This window comes from Cotesia typhae, unplaced genomic scaffold (genome assembly GCF_013202065.1).
Source record: "Cotesia typhae breed Kobodo isofemale line unplaced genomic scaffold, CoteBio_Ctyphae scaffold_91, whole genome shotgun sequence".
Taxonomy (NCBI): Eukaryota; Metazoa; Arthropoda; class Insecta; order Hymenoptera; family Braconidae; genus Cotesia; species Cotesia typhae.
This window is the reverse complement of record NW_027423781.1, coordinates 749,076-763,742: the sequence shown is the minus strand read 5'-3', so window position 1 is coordinate 763,742 and position 14,667 is coordinate 749,076. Positions and strand designations below refer to the sequence as shown.

Sequence of the window (14,667 nt, the reverse complement as noted above, 5' to 3'; positions counted from 1 at the left end):
ACTCTCTTTGCAGAAAGTCACTCAACTCAAGAGTCGATTGCAGCGTAATTTTTAATCCATTCAATGTACTGGGAGTAATGGCAAAGAAAAATTTTTCATTTTCGTCACTTTCATTATTCTCTTTTTGTTTCTTCTTCTTCTTCTTATTCTCCTATAAGCTTTGTAGAACTTTTCCTAATATTTTGGCTTAGATTTAGACTTTGACTATGCTTATATGAACTAAAGCATGTGCTGAAAACAATACATTTCTTCTAACATTTTAGAATAACTTTCTGTCAAGCTTTATTAACAGTAGTTATTATTATTATAACCGGTCAACTTTTGAATCAAAATAGACTAAATATTATAAATTGATTTTTAATAGGTACACTTTTAATCGACGAAGTATCTTTAAGCGAAGCCATCAAATTAAATCGAAAAACCATGCAACTAGATGGTTTTGTCAATTTAGGAGCACATACACCACAAAATCTTCAGGACACGCGGGCTGATCATGCCCTAGTGTTCATGTTCCAGCCTTTCCAAGGTGATTGGGTGCAAGTTGTTGGCAGTTTCCTCAGTAGAAATTCCGTCACTAGCGCTATTCTACACAAATTACTTATAGAATGTATAATACTATTAGAAAATGCTGGGTTTTTTGTGGATGTTATTACCTCAGATGGTGCACAGTGGAATCGAGGAGCGTGGACACTTTTTGGTATTAAAGATGGTCAATGTAGCTGCGAACATCCATGCAATTCTGATCGAAGACTATACTTTGTTTCAGATTTTCCACTTTTAATTAAATGTTTTAGGAACAAAATTTTGGAGAAGATGTTTTTTTGGGTACGCTATTATTTTTAGTAGATGATCAATTTTAAAAACAATTATGTATTTATCAGTAAAATAATCGGCTTTCTTGATGCTTGATGCTATTGTTCTTTTCATGTAGACACCTGATGGTGTTGTAAAGAAAAGTCACTAGGAAACTCTTTTAATTCATGAAAATTATCTCAAAGCCAATTTGAAAATAGCTTATAAACTAACTCCACAACATTTAAATCCAGAAGGTTATCAAAAAATGAATGTTCCTTTGGCCTATCAGGTAATAATGAAAATATAAACACTTTTTAACTTCCCGCTAAGAAAATCGAATCGTAATGTCCGCGCGCGCGCGCGCGCGCGTGTGTGTGTGTGTGTGTGTGTGTGTGTGTGTGTGTGTGTGTGTGTGTGTGTGTGTGTGTGTGTGTGTGTGTGTGTGTGTGTGTGTGTGTGTGTGTGTGTGTGTGTGTGTGTGTGTGCATGTGTGTGTGTGTGTGGCCGTATGTAAACCTCTTGTAGCTTTGGAACGGCTGGACCGATTTCATCGCAGTTGATGCCATTCGAAAGAAATTAACCAAACTTAGATTTCGAATATAATTTGGACCGATTCGAACCAGTAGATTTTGAGAAATCACCAAAAAACTACAAAAAAAAATGTTGTCGAAAGAAAACCGGAAATTGTTTTTTCGGAATTTCTTCAAAATTTTTTGCTTGATCGATTTAAACTTGAAAATTCTTCATGGAGCTTTAAAAACTGCGTCAAATACCGCCAACCGTGTGAAAATCGGTTCATTCATTCAAAAGTTATTGGCATTTTAAAATTAAAATATTGTGTTTTATTCCATTGCCATCAGAGTTTTGAGCTTGAAAAGCTTAAAAGCGGACTGTGTAATTTTGAGCGCTTCAGTACAAAATGAGCGGGAAGTTGCAGAAATGGCCTTTAGGGTCAACTGTCGTCCTTATTTTTTTTTATAGTTTCTATACTAATGTTGATAGTTATTCTCTAAAGTTATTAGGATTATAAATGATTTCTTTTGCTTTCAGTTATTTTCCAAAGACATTCAAGTTGCCATGAAAGTATATAAAAATAACACAGAAGAGCTGAGAGACTGTGACTCTACGATTGCTTTCATCGAAAAAGTGAACAATTTAATTCAAGCGATGAGTTCACGTACTCCTGCAGGTGCTTTGCGTTCAGATCCGGAGTGTCCTCGAAGAAGGGTAATATTCAATATATCATTAAAGTTTTAAATAATTTTTTGCAGTTTTTTGCGCAATAATATATCGAAAATTGCAATTTTTAAATGGATACTCATTATCAACATTAAAAATTCAATATTTGTGTACTTAAATATTGGAATGAAAACTGAAACAATACATCAAGTTTATGTAAGTAAAAAAAGTTAAATAGTTCAAAAACACTACAAACTAATTGTGATATTTCTCCTATTAATGTTCACTTCATAATTGGGCTCGAAGATGTATTTCTTCAATTACAATTATAAAACAATACTCAGTGCGATAGGCGAATCGAACTAACTTGAATTTACTCATTTAAAACTCTTGGAACTTACTTTAACCAAGGCCTACGTCTATTATTTATCCTGATTTCCACCAAATTTGAATACTTTTATTACAACTATAACTAAAATACTATCTGTTCTTTGGTATGTATAACTGTTACCACAAAAAGATTAACAAATAAAATAATAAAAATGTTTATTTTTGCTAGGCAATAACTGACTTTTTAAGTTATTTAAAAATTTGGGAAGCTAAAGCAAATGAGGAGAAAGAACTCAATAAAAAGAATAAGAAAAAGAAGAAGAAGAAGAAACAAAAAGAGAATAATGAAAGTGACGAAAATGAAAAATTTTTCTTTGCCATTACTCCCAGTACATTGAATGGATTAAAAATTACGCTGCAATCGACTCTTGAGTTGAGTGACTTTCTGCAAAGAGAGTGCAATTTTGACTATTTAATGACGTCACGCCTAAATCAGGACCAATTAGAAGTATGTATTGAAGCAAGGATAAAAATAATTTACTATTTTGTGAATATTTCAACTTTTAATCTTTTTCAGAAATTCTTTGGCATAATGCGAAGTGTTTGTCGGTGCAATGATCACCCTGATACCATTCTTTTCGGGCAAGTTTTTCGTCTATTATGTTCCTACTCATTGGTCACTCCACCGAAAGGGTCCAACGTTACTGCTGGTGAGCTTCTTCAATCTTTGATGCAGACAAAAGAATCTTTTGTTGCGGCAAATACGTTGAAAAAAAATTGGCTCGCAGATATTGATGCTGTAATTGAAAATGGGATTGTTAACAACGAAGCTTCATTTTCCGGATTCATGTTAATGGTAATACTATCCTTCAAAAGGTGTCTGTAGCTAAAACACCTTTCGAGAGTGTACTTGACGAAGATAGTGATGAAGAAGCTGTGGACAATGATTGTTCTTTGATTAGAAAACCATTTGAAAGTATTTTAGATGAAGACAGTGATGGTGATGTTGATGAAAATGAACATTCATATCAGGATTATTACGACCCGTTTAATGATTTATTGGACATGGAAAATTCTAATGGTAACTCTGTAGATGAGTGCCAAGAAAACACTGGTCGTAGTAAAGATGAAGAAGAAGATCCCGATTTTCGTGATGATCCACACTATCATCATGATTATGATGTCGTTTCAACAAGTGATGGTGTAGTAGCTTACATCGCTGGATATATGGCGCGAAAAGTTCAACGATTATCCCCGTGTTGTGATTGGATCGAAACTTTACGCTCTCATAATCCTTCTCAACGTGACGAAATCATAAAATTAATGAGCAATGGTGAATTAACATTTCCTAGTAATAATCTTTTTAAATTGATAAGAAAACTCGAAAAAATAGTTCTTACTGTTGTCGGTACTAAAACAGTGACTATAAATACCATGCATAAAATTTTAGAGAGAGTAGCTAAAGCTAAATATTTACCTATTTTAGGCTGTGATACTCATAAAAAAAAACTTATGGCTAAGATTTTAAATAATTTTATAGTGATGCGTGGAAATTTTCTAGTTAATCTAATTAATCGGACTCTAAATGAACGAAAAAACATGACAAAAAAACATCGCAAAAATTCTAAATTGTCTTAAATAATAATAATCATTATTATATGTAACAACTACAACTTTAATATTTTTACTCGATTTATGTATTAAAAGGATAAGTATTTACTGTTTCTAGTCTTGTTAAATTCCAATTATAAAACTAATAAATTATTTTTCAATATAAATTAAATTATTTTTCTTCATAATATTCTACTTTTACTTAACTATGGTCGGATAATATGAGATGTAATATTGTATTGATAATTTTAGTATTATCATTGACCTATTTTTATTTATTGTTGGTTATTCATTAATAAATCTTTATTTATCATTACCATGAATCTACCAGGCATTAATTAAATTTTTTGTAATGAAAGAAAGAAAAAGGTTAATAATTAAAAATAATAAATTATAAAAAAATATACACTGATACTTTTTTTTGATTATCTGAATGTGCATTTTTTAAATTTATCATTTTCAATAAATCACTTAGTACCTGCTAGATTCAAAATCATTATTTATTACGATATTTTATTGTAGTATTGATGTGTTTTTGTGTTAATTAAAAATTCTTCTATCAATTAACATGTAAATGCAATCACTGCATTCCGCGGGTGAAAATTCAAAAAACCTGACATTAGCAACACTGATGCGCTCTAGTAAGAGAGTGCGGAAAATGATGTATCCTCCAATTCTCGGGCGCTTGCAACACATGGCGAGCGTCCTCCTTCTATCTAGCCTCCGTGGGATCCATTTTTGCGGAAAACCCAGTAGCGAGCGTCCTCCTTCTATCTAGCCTCCGTGAAACAAAGTTTAATTTAACTGTCTTGACACTTATAAAAAAAAAAAAAAAAAAAAAAAAAATGTGCGAACAAGAAAATAAAAAAATGAGCATTCAAGAAATTGTTGACTCGTTAATTTACATTTGTATGGACCTCCGTAATGAAATAAAAGACGCACGTCCTGACCTAGTGGAAATAGAAAAAATAATCATCAAGCATATCAAGGAATGGTCGAGTCTTGACAATAATTCTATCAATGATTTTCAAAAAGGTAATTTATATATTACACTTAAGTTTTTAAATATTAAATAATTTTTTTTTTCTTTTATCTATTGAATTGGAACAAAAATTAAAAAAAAAAAAAAAAAAAAATAATTTAATTTGTAAAAAAAAATTTTTAAAATTATAAATGCATTTTTTAAAAATATTATTTGTGTTCTAATTTAATAATTAAAAAATTCAAAACAGCTGATTTAGCATTATTAATTTTTTTGGTTAAGTTTGTTATTTTTGGTAAGGAATTTTTATCTGACCAGGTAATTAAATAAAATAAAATAAAATGGACTCGAAGAGAAACTCTGAAGCCGGGCTGGTGAAGAAAAGTGACAAGAAAAATTGTAAAAGTGACAAGTTGAGCACTGTTGACAAGGAAGAATACGAGAGGTTAAAAAAAGCCGAGGAGGAGCTGGAGCAAGAGCTGAATAAGCTGAAGCAGGAGCTGGAGGCTGGACCCTCGATGAAAGAGACCATTGATGATCTTCATGAGTACAATGACATCAAAGACGCTACCCAGGTGGTTCTTGGTGCCATGGCTACTATGAATGGTGTTACTATTGCTAGTTTGCACCAGGAATATGATTTGCCTTGCAAGGATGATTGAAATTTTTGTTTAATGTTTAAAAAATTATTTTCATTTTTTAATTATAGTAATCATCATTTTTTTTTTTTTTAGTAATTTTAATTATTGGGAAAAAAATTGCATTTTTAATTTTTTTAATTCTTTTGTGGATTTTTTTTTTTTTTTAAATTTATTAATTAAAGATTTAGAATTAAAATTTGTTTTAAAATTGAAAAAAAAATTTTTTTAATTAATTAAAATTAATTTTAGAAATTATTATACTTTGTTAAATTCTACGCTGCCATTAAAATTAATTAAATTTACAATTTATTATTGTATTAGATATTTTTATTATTAAAAATAAAAAAATAATATTTGATAATAAATTTTTTTATTATTTATATACCTCTCTATATTAATTAAAAAAAATATTTTTATAAATATTGTGAGTAGATCTAGATATATATATATATATATATATGAAATAAAAATATTGAATATCAATTAATTAATATATTTTTAATTATTTATTTTTTAGGATTGGAGTGGTTTAATGTTTCAAAAGGACTGTCGATAAAAGAAGACCTAAAAGGAAAAATAACAATATTGGATTTTTTTACTTACTGTTGTATCAATTGTATGCATATATTACCCGAATTAGAGGCATTGGAAAAAAAATATTTTATTGAAGATGGACTTGTTATTGTAAGTATTTTTAATTCTCCAGTCTGAAAAATAATTAAAGTACTTTAAATAAAAATTTTAGGATGATAATATTAAAAGTTGTAGTGATTAAGACATTGACAAAAATTGCATTGATTTTGAGTGTCAATGTAATAAAAAAAAAATTAATTTATATTCGAATTTTACCAATATTTCAGGTTGGAGTGCACAGTGCAAAATTTTCCAATGAAAAAGACTCATCAAAAATCCAATCGGCAGTCCAGAGGTACAACATCAGCCACCCGGTGGTGAACGACGCCAAGCGGTCAATGTGGATAGACATTGGGATCAATTGCTGGCCAAGTTTGGTGATCCTGGGACCAGATGGCCAAGTGTTATTCGTCCTGGTCGGTGAAGGCCACCGCGAGGAACTTCTGCTGTACACCCAGGTCGCGCTCAAGTACTTCAAGTCGCTGAAAAAAATCTCCAGCCACGGACTCGCTCTGAAACCGGCTGCTCATTTGTTGCCAGTGACTAGGGACCTTTTGCTCTTTCCTGGAAAGGTCCAGGTGCTAAGGGATGAAAAGATCCTCGTCTCAGACACCGGGAACAACCGAGTTCTGGTGCTGGATTTTGACGGACAAGTTGAAGCTGTTGTTGGAGGATACTCCAGAGGATTCAAGGATGGAAGCTTCAAAGAGGCGAAGTTCAATGCCCCTCAAGGAGTTTGTGCTCTTGAAGATGATGTTTTTGTCGCTGATAATGAAAATCATGCGATCAGAGTGGTAAGTTTTTAAAATTCCCGCTAAAATATAAAAAATATGAAAAATTTTAATTTTTTTTATTTTATAATTAAAAAATCTCTTGCAGATAAATCTAAAAGAAAAAACAGTGAAGACACTTGCAGGCATTGGAACCCGAGGAACTGATTACGTAGGAGGTAAACCAGGTACTGAGCAAGCTTTATCTTCACCGTGGGACGTTACAATTTATCAGCATGATCAAAATAATAAATCAGCAGTACCTGTTTTGCTGATTGCTATCGCGGGGACTCATCAAATATGGGCATACTTTTTTGAAGACACAACTTGGTGGGAAAATCGGTACTTCAATTTTTTTATTTTAATTAATAATTAGAAATAAAAATATTTAATAATTAGTAATTAAAATTATATTTTAATTAATGATTAACTTTTTTTTTAAAGACAATACAAAGCAAAGACTTGCTCAGCAATAGTAGGAAGCGGCAAAGAAGAAAATAGAAATAATTTTTACCCACATGCTGCTGGTCTGGCACAACCTTCTGGTTTAGCAGTCGCTCAGGGTATCAAGTCTCTTTTTTTTGCAGACAGTGAGTCTAGTTCTGTCAGACGAGTTCATTTAGTGGATGGAAACGTCACTGGTGTTGCTGGAGGTGATAAAATTCCTTTGGTAAAATTATTTAAAATTCTAAAATTTATTTTTGAATAAAATTGAAAAAAAAAAAAAAATTTATTTTTTTATTTTAATGAGATTTAAAATTTTTCAGAACTTACATGAATATGGTGATGTTGATGGATCACGATACAGGGCAAAACTTCAACATCCTTTAGGAGTAACTTGGGACGAGGCCAGTAATGTTGTCTGGGTTGCTGATACTTATAATCATAAAATAAAAAAAATTGAGACTAATGGAAAGTGTACTAGTGTTTATGGTGCTGGTAAACCTAGTAAAGATTTTAAGGTTATTATTATTATTATTATTATTATTATTATTATTTATTATATTAGTTGTTGATTGTTGAATTAAAAATTAATAAATTTTTTTTTTTTTTTTTTTTTTTTTAGTTTGACGAACCCAGTGGATTAGCAGTCTCTAAAAAACACAACAGTATTATAATTGCTGATACTAATAATCACTGTTTAAAAATAATTAATAAAGATTATCAAACAATCAAAACTGTAAGCATACAAAATTACAAATAATTAATTATATTTTATATTATTTAATATATAAATATAAATTAATATATCTGTAAATTATAATATATTAATTAATAATAATAATTAAAAATAATTTTTTAGATTGACCTTAAGCTTCCAAAAAACGTGGGTCGACCAGCGGACAAAAAATTAAATTTTAACATCAATGTTCCCAAAAATTCAACATTAAAAATTTTCCTGGTTCCAAAATTATCCAACGATTTAAAATTCAGTCCAGAAGCTCCTCAGAAGTGGACTCTGAAATACTTACTTAGCTCCTGGACCGCTGAGAAAATTTCTGGAGCTCTAGACGAAGCCATTTTGATAAAAACTTCTGAAGATGTTGGGAAATGTAAATTCAGTGTTTTGTTGAATTTAGTGGTGTGTAAAACTGACGAGTGTATTCCTAAAAAATATGAAGTTGTTTTTAATGTTGATGTTGATGATAGTCAGAGTGGTGACGTAGAAATTTTAAAAGAAATTCAAATTAATTAATTTTTTTAACAAGTTTTCAGTTTATTTATCCCAGTGTTAGTTTTTTATATTTTCATTACAATAATTTTGTAATATTTTTTAATAAAGGAATTTTATTGAGTATTTATTTAGTTTTAAAAATTATTTTTTTTTAATGTCAGAATCAGCTGATTTATATTTGAATAAAAGAAAAGTCAGTACTTACTGCGCAATAACAACAATGATGATAATAATAATTATTATTATTATTATTGTTATTATTATTCAATAAGCAGTCAATATTAAATTGTCTCATTATCGACACCAATTATTAAATCGTTTTATATTATAATTTTTTTTCATATTTATTCAATTAATTATTTCATCAATTAAAATCAAAGTTAAATACCTGAGAAGTTTTATGTAAATAAAAAAATCCCAGAAGTGAAATTTGAATTTGCGCATGCGCAAAATTATTTTTAAATTGGCGGGAAAATTTTTAAATCTTAAAAATAGTATTGTATTTTTTTTTACTTGAATTTTAATTATTGTAATTAATTGTATTTTTTCAAGTAAAAAAATTAGTACTTACAGTATTATAAAAAATTAACCACTTATCATAGTAATAATAATAATAATAATAATAATATAATAAAATTACAACAATATAATAAATGACAGCCAATATATTTAACAATAAAATAGTCAACTATTTTATTTACACTCTACATCAAAAAAAAAAAAAAAAAACGAAATAAATGAAGCTCTTAATAAAATTATGTACAGTCTAATTAAAAATAAAATGTTCAATTTATTTTCTACATAAATAACTAAAAATCATTCAGCAGTGGGTTTTTGCTTGGAGCTCCTGGTGTTGGCGAGTTCCTCATCAAGGCGCTCCTTGGCCCTCACAACTTTGGATTGCAGGTAGAAAGAGCCGCCGTTCTTGCGGTCATTGGCTTCGAAGAAGCGCTTGAAGTTATTCTCGATGGTCTCCAGCTGATCCGGATCCTTGAGATTCTTGACATTAAGGATCTCCTTGGCTTCGTCGAGTGATATCCCAGTCCTGGCGGAAGCTGCGGCACTCTGAGCGCCCTTGGATCCGCCACCGGCTCGCCGAGCTGCTTCCTGACTGGCTGCTATTTCCTGGCGCAATGCTCGGGCAAATGCTTTACCTACCACTTGAGTCCCCAAGACTATTATTTGCACCAGGTACTTTGCCATTGATTATTTTTAATTAAATTACAATTTTATTTTTTTTTCACTGTTTTTAATTTTTTTTTTTTTAATTTTGTTTTTTATTATTTAATTATTTTTAGTAAAATTATTTTAATCTCACTCACTGATTTTCTGTTTTGGTTTTTATTTCTAGGTTAAGGACGGTTCTCGGACAACGTGAGTTTGTGATGGTAAAGTAAATTTTTTTTTTTTCATAAAATTATGATGCAATTTTAAAAATTTTTTAGAAATTTTTAATCAGTGCTACCATTTTTTTAAAATTAATTATTTTAGTTTCCTGCAAAAAAAAAAAAAAAAAAAAAAAAAAATTAATTTATTTATAAATTAATGACATTAAAGTTAGCTGTCACTTGACAATTTTTTAATTTTCTTTGACAAATTATAAAAATTAAATTAGCCGACATTTAAAAATGAAAAAAAATTTTTTTTTATTGAAAAAATGAAAAAAAAATGTAATTTGTAAAAAACTTGAAAAACTACAAGTGTAATTTTTGAAAAATATTTTTTAATTCTAATTTGATAAATTAAAATTAAGAACGTCGGCTAACTTTATTATCATTGAAAATTCAGAATCACTGTCGCCATGTTTAAATTAAAATTCTCGACGCAAGGTGGCGGCAGCATTAACTTTCTGTCTTTTTGACAGGTCCACACACATAACATACAAAGCATGATTGTGTGAAATAATAATCTGAAAATGAAAATATTCTGACATAAAAAAACTAAAATTAAATTACAAGTGCCCTTGATAAAAAAAGTTTAAACTAACATACTTTCAAATCTTGACCGCCAGTAATGTATTCATCTTATAATTAAATATATTGAATAAATGTGTCATGTCTTGATAAAAAAATAATTAAGACAATTACTATGTCATTAACCTCGCGGAATTTTAACAATTTAACTCCTTTAAATTACAAAATAAAAAATTATTTCTTCAAAAAAACGTAGTCCAAAATTTGACAGCTGTGAAAATGGAAGAAATGTGCAGTATTAATAGTAATAATAAAATAAATCAATTAAATTTTGTAAGTACTCCAGAATATAATAGTATAAATAATCACAATGACAGTGATAATAAAATTACACTGACAGGTAATTATAAAATAATAATAATAATTATTATGATGCTAAAGTTAACCGACGTTTTTAATTTTTAAGGAGGTTAGTTTTTCAATTTTTTTATTATGTTGTGATAATTTTTTTATGAAATTTTTTTTTGTCATTTTATATTTGAATTTTTTTCAATAAAAAATTTCTGAAAATTTTAAAATGTCGGCTAGCTTTATTTTTATAATTTTTTCAATAAAAAAAAATTCTAAAAATTTTTAGATGTTGGCTAATTTAATTTTTACTAATAATTAAATTTCTTCTGAAGAAATGTCAATAAAAAAATTTTTTTTTTTAGATTCCAGCAACAATGAAAGTATCAAAACATTCCAAGAAAATCAAACTAGTAATTTAGACCTGGACAAGGTAGAAAATTCATCAGAAACAGGTAACCCAGATGTAGATCAAGATGTAGAAAATAAACTGGAAATTGACGGTGAGCAGAGAAACGAGAACTTGCAGTTGAAATATATAGAAATCAATGACAGCTTGGACCCGCATAAGTCGCAATTGTTGGTGAATAAGTTCTCCCATTCTAATTTGATCCAGTCAAGTGTGCCGCTGATCAACAAGAGCCGGAATTTGTTTAACTTCATCACGGAGAAGTCGACGAATATCATGGAGAAGGCGCTGCTGCCTCAGTATCTGCAGCAGAAAGAACTGGCTCAGAAGCTGGGTAATTGTGAGGAAGGAGAAGCTGGAGATCAGAGTCGAGAAGATGATTCTTCGGGTGGTAGAGAAGAAATCAATGAGGTTGAGGTCAATGGAGAAGAAATAGATTGTGGAAGATTGCTGGAAGAGCTTAGAAAAGTTTCCAGGGATAAAATGATGCTGGAAGAACGCATCAAAGAATTGGAAAGGAATCAAGTCTCTAAGGTAAGTTTTAAAAAGTTTAATTCAAATTATTGAGACACTTTTTTTGTATAAAAATATGAAATTAATTTTTTTGAATTCAAATTTTCCCGCGGCAGTGACGTAGTATTATATCCGCTTTGCAACGCCATCTTACAGAGACTTTTAAAACTACTTCCATAATATTGTCATCTAAAATAAATAAATAAAGCGGCTATTTTTTAATATACCTTATATTTGTCGGTTAAAAAATAAAAAAAAAATTTTAACGAAGAATAAAACAATTAATGCAACTTGTTCAATTTTCCAGGAACTAGTGTCGCCATTTATCGACAACCGAGAAGCAACAATTTCCCGCCTGACTAGCGAACTGCGCAGCGCCCTCTCTCAAAAAGACGCTCTCCTCCAGCAATATAGTTCCGCGAACAAAGAACGCGAGAGCATGGTAATGAAGTACGCAATATCCGAGAAGCAGCGTTTAGACCTGCAGCGGAACCTGGAACAGTCTCACTCCCGTTTGAAGCAACTAATCTCCGACAATGAGGTTTTAACCTCAAAACTAAAGACAGCTTTCAACGAGCGCTCGCGAGTAACTCAGATGCTTGACGTAAAGTGCCGAGAGTTAATCGACGCGCAGAAGGAACTCGAGAAGCTCCGTGAAGATCTTGACTTAAGAGAGGTTAAGTTAAAATGGACGCAGACTAAATTAAAATCAGAGCTGCAATCTCACAAAGAAACCTCGGATAAGTTAGAAAAAGCGAGCTTGCGCATTAACGAATTAAAAGACGAGTGTGAAAATGTCCGCCGTGAGTCTTCCGAGTCGATAAAGAAGTTCCAGCAGTCGGAGGAGAACAAAGCAGTGACTCTAGATCACCAACTGAAGGAACAGCATGCGCGGCTGATTTTAGAGCGCCATGTTGTCGAAGACAAGGAAGCTGAGCGATTGCAGCTATTGAAAGAAATCGAGACTCTGAATCACCGGCAGCAGGTTCTCATTGAAGAGAACAATGCTCTGACCTTGAGGATTAACGAATTGGACGCCATCTATACGAAACTGAAGCGGAACTTCGATGAGTTGCAGGTAGTAAGCGAGGAACGCCTGAAGGCGATTAATGACCTGACTGTTAAGTCAGAAGCTCTTGAAGGAACTAGGTTGAAACTGGTGGCCAGGAACCAGGAACTGTTAGCGACTGAAAGCGAACTGCAGCGCCTCCAAGCGGCGAACAAGGAACTGCAGGTTGATATGGACTGCTGCGTGCAAAGGGAGAACCAGATGCTGGAGTTCACCCAGAAGCTGACTGACAAGAACGTCAGGCTGCAGTCGGACTTCACGATCACCGAGTCCAGGTTGAAGGAACTGGAGAAGGAACTGGTTCCATTCCGGGAACAGGTCAAGGAACTCAAGGCTAGGATAAAGGAAATCACAGAGGAGCTGAGGGATGAGAAAAAAAAACGCGCTGATGAGTGCGAACTACTCGCGCGCCATCTCGCGGAACAGACCAAGATGGCGGAGAACTTGAAGCAACTGTTGGAGGACAGCAAGGGCGAGAACTTGGTGCTTAAAAGGAAGCACCAGATGACTATCAAGGAACTGACGAGGGAAGTTGGTCAGTTGAAGAAGAAGTTGGAGGGAACTAGCACAGATGGCGCTGTTCAGGAGAGAACTCCCTCTGTTTTGTCGCTGAATGAAGAAGCTGATAAGGAGGCCGGGGTGATTTATAATGAGTTGGATAAACAGGCGCTTGTTGATAGGGTCATTAAGTTGCAGAGGGTTAATGTTAAGAGGGCGGAAAAGTTGGACTTTTTGGAGGAACACACCAGGGTCCTTGTTGCCGAGTTGCAGAAGAAGACTAAGATTATTCAAAATTATATTTTGAGCGAGACCTTTGATGCGATGGGAAGCAATGAGAGGGATAAATATAAGGTAGGTTTCAAGGTTAGGTTGGGAAAATTTGAGGTTATTAATATTGGGGATTTGCTTTCATGCTGCCATAGAATTTGAAGAGTCATAGGGATACGGTGAGTTTTTAGGTTAGGATTTTTTTTTTTTTTATCGTTAAAATCTTCGTTAAAATGTTTTTTAATTTTTTACATTTATTACCTTATTTTACCGACAAATATAAGGTACTTAATAAAATAGCAGCTTAATTATTTATTTTAGAAGAAAATATTATGGATATAGTTTTAAAACTTTCTGTAAGATGGCGTTGCAAAGCGGATATAATACTACGTCACTGCGGCGCGAAAATTTGAATTTAAAACATACTTATCTATTGTAATTCGATTATTTACTTGATTATATTGAATTTTTAGGCTGAGTTGATAAAACATGGCGGAATAATGGCGTCCGTTTACCACCAACGAGTTTCTGACGACAATATGACGCTGGAATTGTCGCTGGAGATAAATCAAAAGCTGCAGACTGTACTTGAAGATGCGTTACTTAAAAACATAACTCTTAAGGTATATTATTCCAATTATTATATAATTAATTATCATTATTATTATTAATATTCGGTTGATTAATAACTTACATGTCTTCTAGGACAATATCGATACCCTGGGCGATGAAATAGCGAAGCTGACAATCCAAAATCAAAAAACAGCCAAGTGACAAACGTATAAAATTTTTAAATCTAATAATGTTAATAATAACAACACAAATAACAATAATAATAATGTTAACAACAATAATAATAATTATTACAATTATTATTATTATACTTATGACGTATCATTATTGAAAAATTTGTTATTTATCGTGCTGTATAATTTTATTATTGTTTTTATTTATTTATATAAATATATATATATATATATATATATATATATATATATATATATATATATATATATATATATATATATAAT

General features: G+C 31.2%; 5 protein-coding genes across 10 annotated transcripts; 4 read left to right on the top strand and 1 right to left on the bottom strand.

The window, feature by feature from the left end:
• Positions 1–196: 196 nt before the first annotated feature.
• LOC141537399 (uncharacterized) lies at positions 197–4,114 on the top strand. Of its 6 annotated transcripts, XR_012480916.1 has the most exons (6): positions 197–825; positions 932–1,084; positions 1,846–1,984; positions 2,067–2,190; positions 2,281–2,468; positions 2,534–2,628. XR_012480916.1 is itself a non-coding variant. In XM_074258383.1 (5 exons), exons 2-4 carry the CDS (start codon positions 1,061–1,063, stop codon positions 2,150–2,152), a joined length of 249 nt encoding a protein of 82 aa, XP_074114484.1. In that variant the 5' UTR covers positions 218–825; positions 932–1,060; the 3' UTR covers positions 2,153–2,190; positions 2,534–2,628. The 6 variants fall into 6 exon arrangements, 5 of the variants coding, with proteins under 5 accessions (XP_074114484.1, XP_074114479.1, XP_074114482.1 ...); XM_074258383.1 differs by lacking the exon at positions 2,281–2,468 and having other exon boundaries at positions 218–825; XM_074258378.1 differs by lacking the exons at positions 197–825; positions 2,281–2,468 and adding an exon at positions 2,882–4,114 and having other exon boundaries at positions 944–1,084; positions 2,534–2,812.
• A 532-nt stretch (positions 4,115–4,646) lies between these two features.
• Positions 4,647–8,739, top strand: LOC141537543 (NHL repeat-containing protein 2-like). Its single transcript, XM_074258578.1, has 8 exons — positions 4,647–4,950; positions 6,056–6,222; positions 6,399–6,965; positions 7,051–7,283; positions 7,386–7,611; positions 7,709–7,903; positions 8,008–8,121; positions 8,245–8,739. Exons 1-8 carry the CDS (start codon positions 4,761–4,763, stop codon positions 8,635–8,637), a joined length of 2,085 nt encoding a protein of 694 aa, XP_074114679.1. The 5' UTR covers positions 4,647–4,760; the 3' UTR covers positions 8,638–8,739.
• Positions 4,821–5,782, top strand: LOC141537544 (DNA repair protein SWI5 homolog). The gene is made up of 2 exons (XM_074258580.1): positions 4,821–4,950; positions 5,216–5,782. The coding sequence occupies exon 2, from the start codon at positions 5,239–5,241 to the stop codon at positions 5,557–5,559; it is 321 nt and encodes a 106-aa protein (XP_074114681.1). The 5' UTR covers positions 4,821–4,950; positions 5,216–5,238; the 3' UTR covers positions 5,560–5,782.
• A 542-nt stretch (positions 8,740–9,281) lies between the features above and the next one.
• Positions 9,282–9,994, bottom strand: Blp (mitochondrial import inner membrane translocase subunit Tim16). The gene has a single exon (XM_074258431.1). The coding sequence runs from the start codon at positions 9,817–9,819 to the stop codon at positions 9,433–9,435; it is 387 nt and encodes a 128-aa protein (XP_074114532.1). The 5' UTR covers positions 9,820–9,994; the 3' UTR covers positions 9,282–9,432.
• Positions 9,995–10,507: 513 nt separating this feature from the next.
• Golgin104 (coiled-coil domain-containing protein 186) lies at positions 10,508–14,567 on the top strand. Its single transcript, XM_074258634.1, has 5 exons — positions 10,508–10,929; positions 11,243–11,820; positions 12,107–13,720; positions 14,110–14,259; positions 14,342–14,567. Exons 1-5 carry the CDS (start codon positions 10,809–10,811, stop codon positions 14,408–14,410), a joined length of 2,532 nt encoding a protein of 843 aa, XP_074114735.1. The 5' UTR covers positions 10,508–10,808; the 3' UTR covers positions 14,411–14,567.
• The last annotated feature ends 100 nt before the right edge of the window (positions 14,568–14,667 follow it).

Excerpts from the sequence above, each read along its gene's own strand:
- LOC141537543 (XM_074258578.1), top strand. The coding sequence starts at position 4,761 with ATGTGCGAACAAGAAAATAAAAAAATGAGCATTCAAGAAATTGTTGAC. Across the intron at positions 6,223-6,398 it reads TTGAAGATGGACTTGTTATT|GTTGGAGTGCACAGTGCAAA; the intron begins GTAAGTATTTTT and ends CCAATATTTCAG. Across the intron at positions 6,966-7,050 it reads AAAATCATGCGATCAGAGTG|ATAAATCTAAAAGAAAAAAC; the intron begins GTAAGTTTTTAA and ends AATCTCTTGCAG.
- LOC141537399 (XM_074258378.1), top strand. The coding sequence starts at position 2,161 with ATGAAAACTGAAACAATACATCAAGTTTAT. Across the intron at positions 2,191-2,533 it reads AAACAATACATCAAGTTTAT|GCAATAACTGACTTTTTAAG; the intron begins GTAAGTAAAAAA and ends TATTTTTGCTAG. Across the intron at positions 2,813-2,881 it reads TAAATCAGGACCAATTAGAA|AAATTCTTTGGCATAATGCG; the intron begins GTATGTATTGAA and ends AATCTTTTTCAG.
- Golgin104 (XM_074258634.1), top strand. The coding sequence starts at position 10,809 with ATGGAAGAAATGTGCAGTATTAATAGTAATAATAAAATAAATCAATTA. Across the intron at positions 13,721-14,109 it reads ATGAGAGGGATAAATATAAG|GCTGAGTTGATAAAACATGG; the intron begins GTAGGTTTCAAG and ends TTGAATTTTTAG. Across the intron at positions 14,260-14,341 it reads TTAAAAACATAACTCTTAAG|GACAATATCGATACCCTGGG; the intron begins GTATATTATTCC and ends CATGTCTTCTAG.
- Blp (XM_074258431.1), bottom strand. The coding sequence starts at position 9,819 with ATGGCAAAGTACCTGGTGCAAATAATAGTCTTGGGGACTCAAGTGGTA.
- LOC141537544 (XM_074258580.1), top strand. The coding sequence starts at position 5,239 with ATGGACTCGAAGAGAAACTCTGAAGCCGGGCTGGTGAAGAAAAGTGAC.